This window comes from Eutrigla gurnardus (genome assembly GCF_963514095.1).
Source record: "Eutrigla gurnardus genome assembly, chromosome: 6".
In the NCBI taxonomy this organism is placed as follows: Eukaryota; Metazoa; Chordata; class Actinopteri; order Perciformes; family Triglidae; genus Eutrigla; species Eutrigla gurnardus.
Window position 1 is genome coordinate 5,814,498 of NC_139920.1, and position 17,810 is coordinate 5,832,307.

General features: G+C 42.8%; 1 protein-coding gene across 1 annotated transcript in view; it reads left to right on the forward strand.

Moving 5' to 3' along the window:
• pik3r3b (phosphoinositide-3-kinase, regulatory subunit 3b (gamma)) overlaps window positions 1-17,810 on the forward strand; it is a 227,877-nt gene that overhangs the window by 64,853 nt on the left and 145,214 nt on the right. The window contains exons 2-3 of the mRNA XM_084011563.1: window positions 11,172-11,246; window positions 14,480-14,557. Coding sequence (XP_083867689.1) covers window positions 11,172-11,246; window positions 14,480-14,557 — 153 coding nt within the window. The remainder of the gene's footprint in view (window positions 1-11,171; window positions 11,247-14,479; window positions 14,558-17,810) is intronic.

Genomic DNA, 17,810 nt, shown 5'->3' on the forward strand with positions numbered 1-17,810 from the left:
GTTATTCCTTTTTGTTCCTATCTCAGTGTCCCTAACTTGTCCATCACCATTATTGGTGTTATGCATTACTTACAAGGTTGTGTTTGCGCCTCTTCATATGTTTGAATTGCATTGCATGAGTAACTGCATCTGTTTGACGTCCTTACTGCTTAATGTGGACTGATGTCTCCCATTTCTTTTTGCCAGAAGCCGTGAACAAAGACAAACAACAGAAGTAATTTCCAAAGTCTAAGCAATGAAATAAATGCATGCATCTACATATTTTTTTTAGCACAAATGGAATTTCATGTCGGAATTTCATGTGGAAAATGACACGCTACACAGCCTAGAAGACAGATGTAATGAGCATTTAAGATGTACATTGCGTATATGGAGGTAATATAACGGTATTTGTGGTCACAAAGCAAGACAAATGACATGCATTTGTTTGTGTGAGCAACATCGTCTACAGCATTTAGCTTGTGTCTGACTGTTGGTGCTTCATGAATGCAAATCAGCCTTTTTTTCATTTAAACAGAAAGTTGAATTTCGTGACAAAGGCAGCTACAGACATATGAGTGCATGTGTATGCATGTATGCTAATGTATGCATATATCTGTGTCAGAGTGTGCACATACAGTACGCCTGCATGAATGTGTGCTGGCCTCGTGGCCCCGGTTGTCCATCAGGGTCCCCGGGGAGCAGAGGGGTGGTTTTTTTTCTCAGAGTGGGAGGTTGTCATGGGAGATTGGTCAGAGGGAGATGGAGGATCAAGGTTTCACCGGGCTTTTTATGGTGGCTTAGCTGCTAATATCAACACTGCAGAGGTTTTTTTCCTGCACGCTGTTTAAGATTCAACACACGAGGACGGAACGGCAGGCGATTTGCACCGACTGGATGAAACAGCATAGCTAGCAGCACTTGTTTTAAAGGTGAATCATTTTTACTGGAACCCATTTCTGCTAACAAAAGCAACAGTGACATCATTAATTGAATAATTAGGACTCTTGCTGTAATGGCTATTGTTTTTTTTAAAGCTGTTTTCACTGCATCGGCATGGCAAAAGTTTCAGATGTAGATAAAGTCGTGTGGCATACAACTGAGGTTATGTAGGGAAATGTGTTTTTTTTCTTCTGATATGTATAAACAGTCCAGCTAAAAAGTCCAAGATGTTTGATTCCACTTGTTGATCCCTGACAACACATTTGGAACCTGCTGAAGGTCCATGTTTGCCTGGGAGCTGGACAAATCTGCGAGCTCATGTTTGATTTGCTGTCGCAAATACATCTGGTGCCCCTCCACAGACAGACTTACAGAAATCTGATGGGCTAATCACGTTTATTAAAAATGGTGCATGTTTGACATGAGGTCCAATGCCCGTTGATAACACCCCTTAGAAATAAAAAGAAATAAACAGAGGTTCCAGGCTAATTTGCATTTAAAGTTTTTTCTGGAAATGCCATGTTAGATCAAGTACTTTGCCTTGTCATTGCACTTGCACAGTACTTGAACTAGCTCTAAATTGTTTGCTAAACTACATTGAAATAATTAATACATCAAATAAAAGCATGTAAGGTGGTCAAGACAATGTGTTTCCTGCAGCGTAGTGCTTTGATGTTGTAGTCATAATGCTGAAGAATAAGAGGAAAACGGAGAGCAGCATATACTCGACATTTGCATGGCAAGGTGGATGATATTGCTGGTTTTGCATATTAAACTGAAAATAATTCATAATTTTCCAAAATGCATGGGCTCACAATTCACAGAGCTGAAAAGCCAGAGAGAGGCTGGAGAACATTGGCGGAGAAACAAAGAACCATACAGAACAAAGAAACAAAGAGGAAGATGATCAGCAGAGTAGGAGAGTGCGACTAGCAGGCAGGGGGGAAGGAGGAAGAGGTAAAGCATTATATGAGCAGCGGTAGAGAGGAGATTGTCATTTCAAGCCTTCACATTGGTAACAGGATACAGCCGTCACGCTCCAGCAGCCTGCAGGTCACCTCAGCTCTCAACCTCCTCTCTCGCACTCAATCTTTTTTTCTAACTACCTACCTAACTGTCTCATTTTCAGACCTAAAGTCACTTTTAACTCAGTGGCAGAACAGGAGAAATCTCTGGCTGCAACTGAATAAGAAAAACTAAATCCCGAGAGTTGGCATTCCCTCAGCGAATCACAGTCCAAGTTAAGTTCAGAAACAGAGGAAATGCACATCATACTGGGATTCTCTGAACTCATGGCTTTTGACTTTGCAGCCAAGCGGGACACACAGAGGGCAACTGGTCAGGATATCAGTGAGAAGCAGAAGAAAGGGTGTTTCAAATAATAAAATGTAATTTAATAAAAATAATATAATATCCATGAACATACACCTTTTACAGGTAATATGAATCATGCCTTGTTGATACCAGAGGTCAGAGGAGAATTGCCAGACTTGTTTGAGCTAATAGAATGGCAACTCAACTCAGTAACTCAAATAACCACGCGTTACAGCCAAGGTCAGAGCTTCTCTGAGCACATATGGAACCTTGAAGCTGATGGGCTACAGCAGCCTAAACCACGCTGTAAAGCCCCTCCTGTTAACTAAGAACAGGAAACTTAATTGGACTATAGAAAATTTGAAAAACGTTGCCTGGTCTGATGAGTCTCGATTTCTACTGCAACATTTGGATGATAGGGTCAGAATTGGGCCAAAGCAGCATGAAAGCATGGATCAATGGGTCTGGCTGGTGGGGGTGTTATGGTGTGGGGGATATTTTCTTGGCACTCTTTAGGCCTCTTATTACTAATTGAGCAGTGTTTAAATGCCACAGCCAACTACATGAAGCTATCATGTCAATGTGGACCAAAATCTCTGAGAGATGCCACCAGCGCCTTGTTGAATCTATGCCATGAAGAATAAAGGCAGTTCTGGAGGCAAGAATTGGTTCCAACCCGGTACTAGCAAGGTGTACATGATAATGTGGCTGGTGAGTCTGTACATTTTTACAGTATGTATACATTTGCCCAATCACCCCATGTGCAGTCTTGTGTTCCCCCTTCAACTTGTATCCTTTACAAGAGACCTGGGAGCCTGAGGGTTCTTCAGTATCTTAGCTGTTCCGAGGACTGCACTCTTCTGGACAGATATCTCTGTGTAGTGCACCGATTACCACTGTTGCTTTTACTCTCCTCTTTCAGCTCCTGGTATTTTTCTAGCTTCACATGTTCCTTCTTCCTGATGTTGCTGTCTCTTGGGATTTCTACATCTATCACTGCTTTCATCATCGTCGTTTGTCCACTCCCATCGTCTGGTTGGTTAGCCATAACCAGTTTATCAGTCTGGATCTGGACTCCCACAGACCTTAGCTTGGTCACTCTTACCCACCTTTGAAAGGTTTTTCCATTTTGGCCACAGGACTTCCAGCCCATACTCAGCATGGATTTCCTGTACACAATGCCAGCCACTTACTGTTCCGGCCTCTATTGATCTTGTGCTCAGCACATGTTCTTATGCTGCCATGATTAGTGACTGTGCTCTCATTCAAACCAGCCTTTTCTAGCCACTGGTATTATGTATCCATCACAGTCACTTGTTATATCTGTTGGTGGTACATGCAGTGCGGGGGCTTGTCCTTCCATGATAGTTCAGTCTCCTCAGTTAATCAAGGTTTTGCTCTCTGAGATATTTACTTAGCAAGTCAGCACTTGATGTACTCCTGGGTCTTGGTTGTTTCATCCTGGACAGTGACTGATGCCCTCTAGTCCTCAGCCTCCCTCCTTCCTCTTTGTGTACAATCTTAGAGTGCTGGACTTGGAGTGAAACCCTCCATGCATGGTGAGGAGCTTTCTTCTCTTCATATCAGTGGCTTCTATCTCTTCCTTTGCTGTAGATCCTGGTGATGTGGATCAGTAAGTCAATGTCAGGCTCATTCCTGCCATACAGTTGTATGTCATCCATAGAGAGGACGTGGCTGATGGTTGCAGAACCAGTATCTGTAGCAACTCTGAGGGATGATCTTACTGAGGGGGTTCAGGCCTATGCAGAACAGCAGCAGGGCCAGAACATCTTCTTGGTTTACTGTATGCCACACTGTGCAGTTGGATGAGAATTGGCCTCTAGATTTGTCTTCCACAGCACCACTGACTTCTTGATGAAGGTTCTTAGTGTCCTGTTGATCATACAGTTCCAAGCATTCCAGAATCCATGAGTGTGGCATCGAGTCATGGGCTTTCTTTTAATCAATCCAGGCCATGCACAGTTGGTCAGTCGGGTCTTACAGTCTCGAGTGACTGCTTTGTCAACCATGGTGTTTGATTCCTATGATGTAACTACCAACTCCTTTCTGGGCCTTGCTCATGTATTGATCCATGTGCCTACTCATAAGCCACAATGATGCCTGACAGGAACTTCCATGTTGTGCAAAGGCAGGTCATTGGTCGGTAGTTGGAAGGAATTGCTCCCTCTTGAGGGCCTCACATTTTATTGTAGCCGTACAATACACTGTAAACAATCCTAATCCATAACATCTTCACACTCATATTTCAGAATGCCTTTTTCGAAACATAAAATGCTAGGTCTTCCTCATCCCAAATATGTCACTAATGCAGGCGTTTTTCACACTATAAATCTAAATTGGTAGACATAGGTTAAAAATCATCAAATTTTGCTTTCAAGGCTTGACTATATAGACTGCTCACTGATGGTCTTATTGCTTATTTAGGTAATGTAGAGCCATCAGTATTAAACTGAAACTATTCCTTACCCGATGAAAGTTCACTCTAATAACTTAAGAAATAGTATAATAAATAGAAATATATACTCAATATTATTAATCTTTCTCTTAAGGGTTTTTATTTACGGTGCATACATGATTTATAATGCTTTGTGAGTGGGTCAGTTTACCTCAGACCATCATAGCAGAAAGGAGCTTCTTTCAGTCATTGTAATGTTGTAAACTATTATGGGAACAGTTTGCTCTTCCTAAAATGCCAGAAGTGGAGCTCTCACTACTGCTTAATCTGACAGCCCTCAGAAGCAGCTTTCATTTGAAGGCCACAGAACTGTCCAGTCGGGGCTGGAGTCAGCTGCCCCCTGGTGTCAGTGCATGTTACTGCAGGACTGAACCCTGCCTGCTGCTGCTGCTCTCCAGTCTGAAAGTGGAGAAAGATCAGAGACTTTGTACCTTTGTAGAGTCTGCAGAATGACTCCGGTTGAAGATCAAACTTACTTATAATCTCCCGTGAACATAAAAAATAAATGCATTTCCCCTTTCATTCCCCGTGTTTAAGTATTTGACCTAAATGTGATGTATTATTCATCAAGAGAATATCCTAATATATGATCTGATGAGTCCCATAGGCACCACACGATACATCTGTAATGCAGACATCTCAATCTATAACTCCCCTCTCTTATCTTGGTGTTCAGGTTTTTGCACAAATGTGTGTGTGTGTGTGTGTGTGTGTGTGTGTGTGTGTGTGTGTGTGTGTGTGTGTGTGTGTCTGTGTGTGTGTGTGTTATCAGTGTATATTGAAAAGAGCAGTGGTTCAGGGTGTACTTCATAATGCCAACTCCCATGATCAATAAATCATTTTCAAACAGTGCTTGTGAAACCACAGCTGTCTGTAGGTGAAACGCAGGTGTGTGTGCGCGTGTGTGTGTGTGTGTGTGTGTGTGTGTGTTCGTTCATGTGAGTTTCAGGCTCTTGGTGCTCGTGCAGTAAGGGAACGGCAGTGACTGTGGGAATGTGTGTGCACCAGTGCAGTATAGGGTCTATACAGTATAATGCAATGGAGCATGTTTTAATGACTGAACACCTCAGTGACGGAGGACACACACACACGCACGCATGCACGCACACACATGCACACACAAGCACGCACACACACACACACACGCACACACACGCACGCACACACACACGCACGCACACACACATGCACACACACACACACACACACACACTATGTCTTTTTGTCTTGTCTCTCACTGTCACTGCTGTTTATTGTGTGTTTATGAGTGTGTCCCTGCCTGTTTATGTGGATGTGTTGCTGTTGGTGCCTTTGTGTGCGGCTCCATACGTCCTCTATAGGAGCTGGTGGGAGGCTGATCTGCTGCAGCTCAGCTTCATTGTTCCCTGTCTGCAGCTCTTCTCCTCTCCTTTGTCTTCTTCTTCTTCTTCTTCTTCTTCTTCTTCTTCTTCTTCTTCTTCTTCTTCTTATCTCTTTTAACTTCCCTCTCTTCTGTTTGTCCTCTCTCTTTCTCTCTTCCTTTGTTCTGTTCTTTTTTGTCTCTTCTCTGTAGTATTCTTCACTTATTCTTCTTTGTCCTCTTCACTGTTGTCCTCTTCTTCACTTATTCTGCTTTGTCCTCTTCACTGTTGTCCTCTTCTTCACTTATTCTGCTTTGTCCTCTTCACTGTTGTCCTCTTCTTCACTTACTCTTCTTTGTCCTCTTCTTTCTTGTCTTCCTCTGCTCTTTATTTTCTTGTCCATCTTTTGTCCTCTTTGCTTTTACCCTCCCCCCTTCTATTTTGTCCTTTATTTGTCTTCATCTGCCTTTTCTTATCCATTGTCCTCTTCTTGTCTTTCTTTTGTCCTCTGGTGTTGTCCTCTTGGCTTTCCCCCCTCCCATCTCGTCTCCTTCTATCTCATACTCTTGCTACTATTCGCCTTTGTCCTTGTTTCTCTTTTGCTCTCTTCTCTAGTGTCCTTCTTTTCTCTTCCTGTTTTGTTTGTCCTCTCCTTTTGTCTTTTTCCCCTGTCCACATCTCCTCGCTCTCTTCTCTAGTGTCCTTCTTTTCTCTTCCTGTTTTAATTGTCCTCTCCTTTTGTCTTTTTCCCCTGTCCACATCTCCTCGCTCTCTTCATCTACTGTCCCTCATCTTTTCTCTTCCCCATCTCTCCTCTCCTCTTCTCTTCTCTCCTTCTCTTTCTCTCTCTCCTCCAGGGTGAGATATTGCCTCTGTGATGGGTTGTGACAGTGACGTTAATGGAAGCACTGTACATTTAACGACCTATATCTCCGGAAATTCCTCTGCCGCTTCTTGTTGCACACACACACACAGACACACACTCATGCACACCTCTGAAACAATACAAAACACAATCAGTACAGCAGATACAGGTCGGTACACCTGTAAACGCAGCAGATATGTGTTTGTTGTTGTTTCCTCAACAAAAGCTGAATATGATTATTGGCTCATGTGTTAATGTGACTGTGTGTGTGAGTAAGCGTGTGAGTATCAAAGGACAAGTGTCATTTAACTCGGTATGGCTGTCACTCGGCAGTGTGTGTGTTGTGATATGACGCGACTGTCAACTGCACAACAAAAGAACGAGGGAATAGCTCAGCCGGCAAGCAAGGCTCGGGAACAATACGTGAGCGGGAGGAAGCAGGGATGAAGATGATTAAGAAGATGAGGACGAGTTGTAGAGGTAATGAGGGAGGAACCGTAAAAACATGAGTGAGAAAGGACGGATGGATAGAAAGAAATAAAAAATGCACTATTGGAGATGCTCTTCTAGGAAAGACAGATAATGTAATGACTCATGCACTATGCAGACGATGTCCCGTTTTTTGCTTCTTTTCCACCCATTTCATGTTATGAGCTTATTGAATGGCTGTTATCAACGGTTATCACTACCATACGATCAACGTATATCCGGTCTGGTGAACCACCATGGGACCTTATTTAGGAATATGTAGTCATCGATGCTGAAAGACGGATAACCAAAAAATACAGAATTAGAAAGGCTACACGCTCTAAAATTGTGAAAATGACTACTGCTCTTGACTACCACTTTTTTTCTGAAATGAGGTCCCATGGGAAACTTGAGGAGAAGGGAATGCTAATGTAAAAAGAAATGCCTTTTGTTTAAATGCATTATGTAAGACAAAAGTGCAGAACATCAACTTTTCAAATCAAATAATTTGCAAGAGTACCCCCATAACAGTACCACCCATTTCTCCTTATATAAAACCAAATAAGTTTAAAAAAACCTGAAAATATTAAATTAAAACTTAATAATGGAATAACATGCAAAGCTGAATTATTTCATTTAAAAAGTATGTGCAAAATTTTCAGAAAGTTTTTTTTTTTAATTTCAAACAAAATGCTATAATTCAGACCCTTTCTACTTCTCAGATATCACCCCATGTCTCCTCTTTAGCCTCAGAATCTGTTTCCTGCTTTTCTGGAGGCACATTTGTTTGTGGCATCACTGTAAGATATCTGACGGCTTATTTTGTAGTTATGACTCTAAATGTCTCCAAATGTCCTTTTTTTGCAACATTGATACTTTTTGTCCAGTTTTAAAGTGCAGTTCAGTCCGTGACTTTAGTTGCCGATCACGTCCTTTGACATGCATGATGAGCAACAGCAGCAGTAGTAAATCAACCAGTAAATCAGAAGTATGATATTTCTAACCAGCAAAACCATTGACAAAATATTATATATTAAATATGTAAGTTCTGGTTGCTTTAAGTTCACAGGGTGTACCTTATGTGGCGAAGAGTTATTTTTGGTTTGCATAGAAAGTTGGAGTGGTAACATTTTTGGTGTATTTTTGAGGAGTTGTGTCACTGACTTGGCAACAATGTGTTCACAAGTCAAACCACTTCAGAACCAGGGCCCTCATTTATAAAGCTTGCGTACGCACAAAACGGGGCTGGAAACGTGCGTACGCCACTTTCCACGCAAATGTTGTGAGATATAAAAACCAAACTTGACGGGAAAGTGTGCGTACCCGTAAGCAAACTCTGAGGCATGCGTACCGGTACGCACAGTCTGGAGACTGGAAGGGAATCAGCAGTAAACGTGAGAAGAACTATATATTTTTGATGACTCGCACACATTTAATTACACTCCATATCATACGTTAGATCTGCGTTATCATGATGAACTCCAGCAATGTTTTTGACGCTTTTAATGAGTGATAGTTTTTTTCATATTAACACCTTCTTTTAAAATCTGACTTGTATCTTAAATCAAAATCATTTTGAAATATTGAATCAGCGCTGTCACCGCAGGAGGAGGAGACGGCCCAATTGCATGTAATACAGTAATACCTTCCATTAGATCACTGTAGAACACAGCGGGAATAACTAAATATTCTCCTTATTTATGTGCATATATCATCAACACACATACATACAGCCATTAAGCCATCGTATAATTGTTACACTTATCCTCGTTTTTAAACCACCAGAGCGCAGAGGAAATGCGCTATAATGAGTGGCACGCTCGTGCGCGCTCAGTCGTGGAGCGTGGAGAGCGCAACTTTACCGAACTTCAGGAGGCAGAATCTACCACCCGGCAAAGGTGGTAGAGTCCCCAGCATGATGAGCCTCGGCCCCCTGCCCGACTGGAGGGGTATCAACAGGGCGCAAGAATCCGTGAGGATGTTATGCGTTTGTAATATAAGGAAGACAACAATCAATGTTCATTGTAAACGTATTATTTTATTAATCACAGTGCGCGTTTGCCGTAGCTCATCTGCAACGTTGTTGATGGCGGTGATTGTGTCTCGCTGAAGTTGCAGGACGGCATCAGTGTGCACCCGACCGCTTGATGTGCCATTCGTCCGGGGTGCGCTGCTGCTTTGCGCCGGACCCGGACGCTGTGCCGAGGGCCCGTCACCCTCCTCACATCACCCTCCTCACGTCACCCTCCTCTACGCCCAACGCTGCAGACTCTGGAAGGACAAAAACTATTTAACGTTTTGTTTTATAAAAGTTAAAAACTGTTCACCCTTATCCCTCTGGTCTCAGTCGCGTCTGTGTCTCCCTCCTTTTCAGACACAATCCCCGTCAAAGTCACATCAAAATCAAACCTCCTCAAATACTCTAGCAATACATTAAATCCATGTTAGGAGCGGAAAGATGTCATTTACCTTCAGATCACCGTCCGCTCCGTCCAGCTGACGCCGTTGACTGCAGCAGCAATGTGTTGCCACTCGCACTGCGTCTTTTTATTCGTGATCCCGCTGCTGTGGCCACTAAATTAAATTATTGTCCGGGCCTCCACCTCCCCAACAAGTGTCTCTTTCTCCGTTTCTGAAAAGTTACGTTTCTTTGCTTTTTCCTGACCTGTCGCCGTGATTCACCACACGGAAACGATTGCATGCCGGCTCATTAACATAGTAAAATGTGGGCGTGTACAGGGCGGGATTCAGGTACGCACACTTGTAGGTGATCCTGTGATTTATAAAGGGAACATTGCGTACAGCTTGCGTGCGCACAGTTTTATAAATCAGATTTTTTTTTGGCGCACGCAAACTTTGGCTTTTTGGCGTACGTACACTTTTAGTTAGGATCCTACGCATAGTTTTATAAATGAGGGCCCAGGTCACATTATGTAGCCTTGATTTTGTGATGGATATACATCCTCAAGAGTTCCATAAGTGTGATTGTGAAACTGAAACTTTATTTATTCATCACCTCAGTACCTTCTCTGCTCTCCACCATCACAAAGCGTCCTGCATTAGCTGAGCACTTTGGATAGTATACTTTAATTGGAAAATTCTCTCTTCTAATTGATTCCCAATAGTGGACGGTGTGACAGATGCTGCTGCAGCCTGCGAGCTGTAATCGAATCCCACATGTTACTTAACCTTTTCACATCCACTCCAGCGGATTAGCTTCTGGCAGCAGCACATGCACAATTTTGAAATGTATGCAGATTATGCCAGTTTGGCCCCTCCAACATTCAGTTATTTTTCATTTTTTCACCATGCCGCCACATGTCCAGTATCCAGAAGTTTACTTGCAGCTCTGATGCTTAATGTTTTACTAATAACTTTCACGTGTGAAATTGTTTCCAAAGTATGGAAAGTATGTCCTTTATATGTTAATGTTTTCTAATGATATCGGGACACAGTACTAATTCAATTCAAGGAAACTTAAAATGTATATTTGCTATAATAATCTTTAAGCTGGATTTACAGTACAGCCTCTTGAATTTTATAGGGACATCATTTTGACCAGTTTATGGAGTAAAACGGCACATGAAAGGGTGTTTTTCCTTCCTAAATATTTTGTTTAAAAATTAAGTTGTTTATGCAAAGCAATGCAGACATTAAACGTTAATGATGGAGTTTACTGTACATCATTAATAAATAAACAGTTGGGGGTGGATTGGAATCATAAAGGGAGCAATGGTTGTTGTTTTAAAGCAAATGAATAAAACATCTTTTTCTCTCTCCCTCTCAGGCGTGGAGGCGGAGCTTCTGTCTGAAGAGGCTCCTGTGGCCATTTGGACGCTCATCGAGGCCGTCGAGAAACACGGTGAGATGAATCAAACAGAAAGACAGATGTGTAGCGAGCATATTCGTCGCAGGAACACCATTAGACTCCAACTTACTTTAAAGGACTAGTTCCATATTTTGTGTTTCGGACTTGGGCTTGGCCTAGAGGCTGAAAGTGGCGGAAACAGAATCTGCCTCAACAGATTCTTTTGTTTGTTTATTTTATTTATTTATTTTGTTTGTTGTACTTTACTCTGAAGTCTATTGTGTACACATGCTATTTTGCTAACATTAGCATCAGCAAGGGATAGTTTTTGCAGGTTTCGGAGCACATATTTGTCAATGCTTTCTTGAACATGTGTATAAAACAGTTTACGAAAACAACAGACAAATAAAATCAACCCGAAAACACTGACTGAATCATTTTGATGACATTAAAATAGTAACTGTGTGGTTTTGCTTGTACTTTAGGAAAAGTCAAATCAAACAAGCAAACAAAGATGATTAAAGGTTCGCCCAGCTCCGGATAAATAGTTAGAATGCAAGGGGAATTTTAAAAACGATGTTCAGGATGCCAGATACATTCAGGTCAGGCAGCACAGGTTTCAGTTCTAGTCTAAGTCCACAGGGACCAGAAGGTTCAGGAAGCTGAACTCAGTTATTGTACCGACTGTTGTTGTACTCAGAAATGACTCCAGTATCTTTCTTCCCCCGAAACCACTAACTGTCCTTTTTGAGTGAAGCTAACTACATTCAGCATGTTGACTAATGAGCTTCAGAGGTGTATTGTGGAACTGCCGGCTAGCAGTTTCTCCCTCTTCCAGCCTTTATGCTATGCTATGCTAATGGTAAATGGTCCTCATTTATATAGCGCTTTTATCCAAACTGCTTTACAGGAATGACTGACATTCACCCCGCTCTACCTCCTAAGCTATAAATACCAAAAATTCTTAATAATATAGTTTATTAAACAACACTGTTTTGCACAGCAAAATAAAAAAATATGGAATTAAATTATACAAAATAGGCCAGCCTGTTTACTCTTACAGTCCAACAAAAATCTCTCCTGTACAAAATTACAAAAGATTAAAAAAATGCAGTGCAGAAACCGTGTACCATGCACAGTACAGAAATTCCTGAGTGTTTAACACAATATAACATTCCCAACATATAACCTGATGCAAAATGAAACTGACTATAAAGCCCGTAGAGTACTCTATCTACACAGTGAACATTTTGATGAGCTCTATCACACTTGGATGTGGTGCTCATTTTAATGTTTTCAATGCTCATAAGAACATTATTCATTCATGACCACTGCGCACCAGCTTACTTGCAGCCTGGACATTGCTTGGCTCCGTTAGTTGACATTAGCGAACTAGCGTAGCTTCACGATACATACTATAAGCTAGCTAACGTTAGTCTAATGTAATGTTTGACTCGTAAACGACCAGCTCTCTGTGCAGTGTGTTCGTGCCGGGTTAGTAGCGGCTAGATAGCTGTGTTCTGCAGCCGTAAGCTAGCTACCATTCCAGCCAACATTAAATGCTAACAAACGTTAACTAACACACAGCTGTCTAGCTGCTAGTAGCAAGCTAACATTAACTACTAACCAACCAAGCACGAACAAAACTGCACGGAGAGTCAAGATAGTTAGCTAGCACTACCGAAGTGCACAGAAATCAAGCTGCACAACACACTACACAAACGTGAAATTAATTTAGCCAAAGTTAGTACTCCACGAGAGACAAGGGGGTGTCTCCGCTGTGAGTGAGTCTACGCGACGTATGTGAATGCGGCTTAAGATGCTCCAACATCGCTGTTGTGCTGGTGTGGTATGCCAACTGCATTTAGCAAAGACTGCAAATAACGACGCCTTTGCGCTCGGGACTAAATTTATTTATTTGAACTTTTTGCAGGGCTTTGTTGGCAATCTTGTGAGGAGGTCGCAGTTTCAGTCTCCATTCTGCAAAGTGCGATTGCGAACCGTTTGTTTTGGGTGACCCACGTGTGCGTGGCGATGCGTTGACGACAAAATATGACATCGACGATATTTTGAAGTCGACGTGTCGACGTCATCGACGCATCGCTACAGGCCTAGTATCCACAGATGAACCCGACTTCAGCGTACCTGTCGGCATACAGTTTGATACAAATCGTGGTCCATTGAGCTTGATTAACCTGGCTAACCGAGCTAAACCAGCTAGCATGGTACAGCTGACAGCAACTGGCTGCTGAAACTAAAAACGTCGCGCTACAGGACCTATTTCTGACCTGCGTGTGTGAATAGTAGACACACAGGGCGTACGGACAGGATGTTACATACAAACATAACGTCCTGTACGGAGAAATTCCAGGACGAATTCATGTACCTAAACCCCTATCATCCCCTCATTTAACATGCTTTCCTTTATAACGTGTTAATGAGTGTTATATTTCTTGGTTCAGCAAGACTGTAGGAAACAAGGTCATGTAATCTGCAGCTGTGATAGAAGACTCAATTACTTGTAAAGCATGACATTTATATCCTAAAGTAGGACTAATCAAGCCAACTCCAGCCCGCTGATCACTTCTGTTTACAAATAAATACAAAAAAGAAGTCATGCAAACAACATTGTGCCACAATAAATCCTTCATTTTCCCGCGCAGTGACAAAAAAACTGTTAACGTTGCGGCGTAAAGAGGCATTGCTACGGCGCCACAGAAACTATTTAGAGCATCAGGGTGAAAGGTAGAAATGAACACAAATTTAATATATTGTAATTCATTCCCACGCATGTTGACCAGTCATCTCTGTAAGCGTCTTTACCTCTCCTCTTACACCGTGCACACGGTTGCAGGAGGGAGATTGAGTTGCTATGGTTACGTGCATGCAAACTTCCTGTGAATAATTCTTGATGCACACTTGGTTTTCACATCATCCTCAGCCAGCTCATCAACACAAGTGCAGGACGCTGTTCCTTGCCTTAAGCCAAACGTTTAGCTGGAGTAGAATTGCAGGACATTTGTTTTAAATGTCTATATTTTCTCAGTACCTCTCATATTTGGTCCCTCATTTTAAAACATCTTTATTAAGTTTTCTAGAAAAAAAGGTGTTAATTCATGAGGCCAGAAAGGAGTCTAGGGGTCCAGGCCCCCGGGCTCTTAGCTTTCTGTAAATGTGGCCCCCTGAACCAACATAGTGGAATAGCCCTGGCCTAAAGGAAGAAAACATGCCTTCTGTTTTACACTCAGCTGACTTCCTCCCTCTTCTTCACTTGTGTTGTTCTGCAGGTTTGAACAGTGAGTCTCTGTATCGAGCTCCCCCAGCCTCCAGTGGACCTGCAGAGCTGCGTCAGGCTCTGGTCTCAGGTACAAACTCTACGTACACATAATCAAATTGTCAGGATCCAGTCCGTCACAGCAGCATGACGTTAGGTTCTTCATAGAAATATTTATTCATATTTATTTAACCACACACATGTGTATGATTCATTTATGGTGGTAGAAGATAATTCTCTCAGGTCACATTAACACATAAATGTGTTTTGGAAAGTTTATCGTCACTGTAAAAGATGATGACAAAACCTGACCAGGGCTTCCTTACTTCTACTTGTGAGCGCCCAATAATGATTAAAACGTGGCATGAGTCAACACAATATACAAGATTAAATTAAAATGTACATTGGTGCCAGCTGCTAATGAGATTGATATCCATCCATCCATCGTCTACCGCTTATCCTATATTCAGGGTCGCGGGGGGGCTGGAGCCGATCCCAGCTGTCATTGGGCGAAGGCAGGGTACACCCTGGACAGGTCGCCAGTCTATCACAGGGCCACCATGTAGAGACAGACAACCATTCACACTCACACCTACGGGCAATTTAGAGTCATCAATGAACCTATCCCGATCCTGCATGTCTTTGGACTGTGGGAGGAAGCCGGAGAACCCGGAGAGAACCCACGCTTACACGGGGAGAACATGCAAACTCCACACAGAAGGAACCTGGGCCTACCCGGGAATCGAACCCGGGACCCTCTCGCTGTGAGGCGACAGTGCTACTCACTACACCACCGCGCAGCCCAGAGATTGATATCAGCACACCTTTTTTTTGCAGACAGCATGTTAGAGGCACAATCTAAGCCTTGTTGAACTGTGTTTGGCTGCCACCAGGCTTCATGGATTAGGCAGCAGAATCCTGTATTCTATCTAATAAATAATGATGACAGCATGTGTGTGCATCCACCAGCGGGATGCAGGGCGAGTGTCCTTCACACTCAAAATGGTCATTCATTATGCCACCGAAACCGTTATTTGTCTAAATAAGTCTGAAAAGCCATCAGTGATGCAGCCTGAGAGCAGAGGATACGTCTTCCTTTATATCAGTATCATAACTCCTTCTTATGTACCAGGTGCCACATATCATGCGGCTAATGTGGCTCTATCTGTTACTGTCCTGTCACGTTTAAATAGAGCCACTGCAGAAGTTTCATGCCACAGTGACAAAAAGCCTTTATTTTAACTGACCCATAAAACCAGCAATGTCCGAGATTCCACCTCTGAAAAGTGTGAAAAGTGTGATTTATTTAGATTCTGCGCTGCAGTAATAAAGGCAGCGACTGTGTTTGAAGTTCTCAGTAACATGCGGTGGAAGCAACAGGTGTCTCAACATCACCATCCGGCTCTCGTCTCCTGCTCTCCTCTCTGTGTTCGGCCGGTAGGGACTCCTGCCGAGGCGGGGCTGCCGGTCGTATCGGGCTGCTGAGGCTGAATGGAGCCCAAAATCACTGAGGCAAAAAAAAAGTTGGCCAAGTTTGAGTTGCTGAAATTCAGGTTTGGCACCACCAGGGAGTGCTCTGACTCCGTACTTTATTTTGGGAGCGGGTCGGGAGCTTACAAAATCCAACTCGAGACTCCACCTCTGAAGAGGAGAGAGGAGAGAAAGGAGGGAGGGAGGGTAAGAGTGAGTCTTATCGCCTACAGGATGATTATAGTGGTTAGAAAAATGATGATTTACTGCAGAGATTTCATTTGTCCCAACTGAGTGTATTGTTGCTCAGTTGTACTGTGAGTGTGGGTGTTGAGGTCTGCAGCATCGTGGACTCCAACGGGGGACTGGGAGCGCTCACGTGTTCGCACCAGAGTTTGATTGGCAACTTACACTTCAAGTGAGAGCCCCCTAAGGCATCACTTCATCTTGGTTTGCAACTTTGCAACAGTGAAGCACATGTTGGCATGCGGCCAGCATCATCAGTCATTATTACAGTCTGACTTCTACAGTGAATAACAGATAGTAGCTGACTTCTTTGTGACGAAGCAATTTCACATTATTTAAATCAGTCAACTGGTTTCTATATACACATCTGTGATCCAGTCCAGCTTCAGAGGGATTCTTTGGATCTAGTGTCGTTTAATCAAACTTAGCCCCAAAGCTTGTAACAGGAGTAATGCAGCAGGTTTGGACTGGCAGAATTAAGTGGATATTCAACAGTATAATACCTGAAATACTGAGTTCAATCAGCAGACAATCAACCTGCTGGCAGCCGTGGAACGCCTAGCTCTCTTTAATTTTTTTATATATATATATTTCTAGAAACATCATAACTCATAATGATTTTAATGAAAATTCCCAAGGGTCTGTACGTTTAAGTTTCAGGATACCTTGAACTAAATTAACTCCTTCATGGACGTTTACATTGTGACTTTTTGCCAAAAACACGTCCTGCTGCAGCTTGAAACTCATTTTCCAGTTATGTTTGAAGCGCTGAAAATCAGACCCAGGCAATATGCAACGTGGCATTTCCCTTTTTAAATGTTTCATCCAGAAGTTTAGGATCATAAGACCCACATTGAGAATAAATGACTTGTTATGACAGATATTTTTCTGAGTGCACACATCCAATTCTCTCCAGAAAACATCAACGACTGGGCAAATCCGATGCAGTGTATTGAGGATAAAGAATAGGACACGCACATACAAACACGCACACACACACCTGGCATCCTTGGGCATTGGTGGAGGGTCAGCACGGGGCCAAAGATATGCACATACTCAAAGTAATTGACTGAAAGGAGCTGACATGGAGGCACTCAGAGGAATTTAGCATGCAGGCTTGACGCGCACATCCACATATATGTTGAGACAGAAAGGGAGCTGCATGGGAGAAACCCGACGCACGTTATGGTGGAAAATGCCGAGAAATGCAGCCGCTGACATCCCGCAGTCACACCGGCTTTATGTACAGTAAGCGGTCTGATAGACATGGACAGATCCTATGGAATATATATGAAAAGCGGTAGCTTGTGTGCAGATTTGTGCTGACATGTGGCTGTGATAGGAGCGCAGAAGGAAAGTTGGGTTTGATGGGAGGAGAGGGATGGTCTGATGACTGCGATGTGTGAGGAAGGACAATGGAGGGCAAAGAGAAAGGAAAAAGAAACGTCTCTTTGTCTTTGCTTCTGTCGTTTCTCATTGTCAGAGTGTTCAAAATCGTCTGACTGTGTAAAGTCTCTTCATCCTGGCTTCAATGCCATCTAACCTAATGGTTGCTTCAGCAGAAGAAAACTGCTGAAGCATCATATTAGATTAATACATTGACATTTTTATATCCACCAGGAGATTAT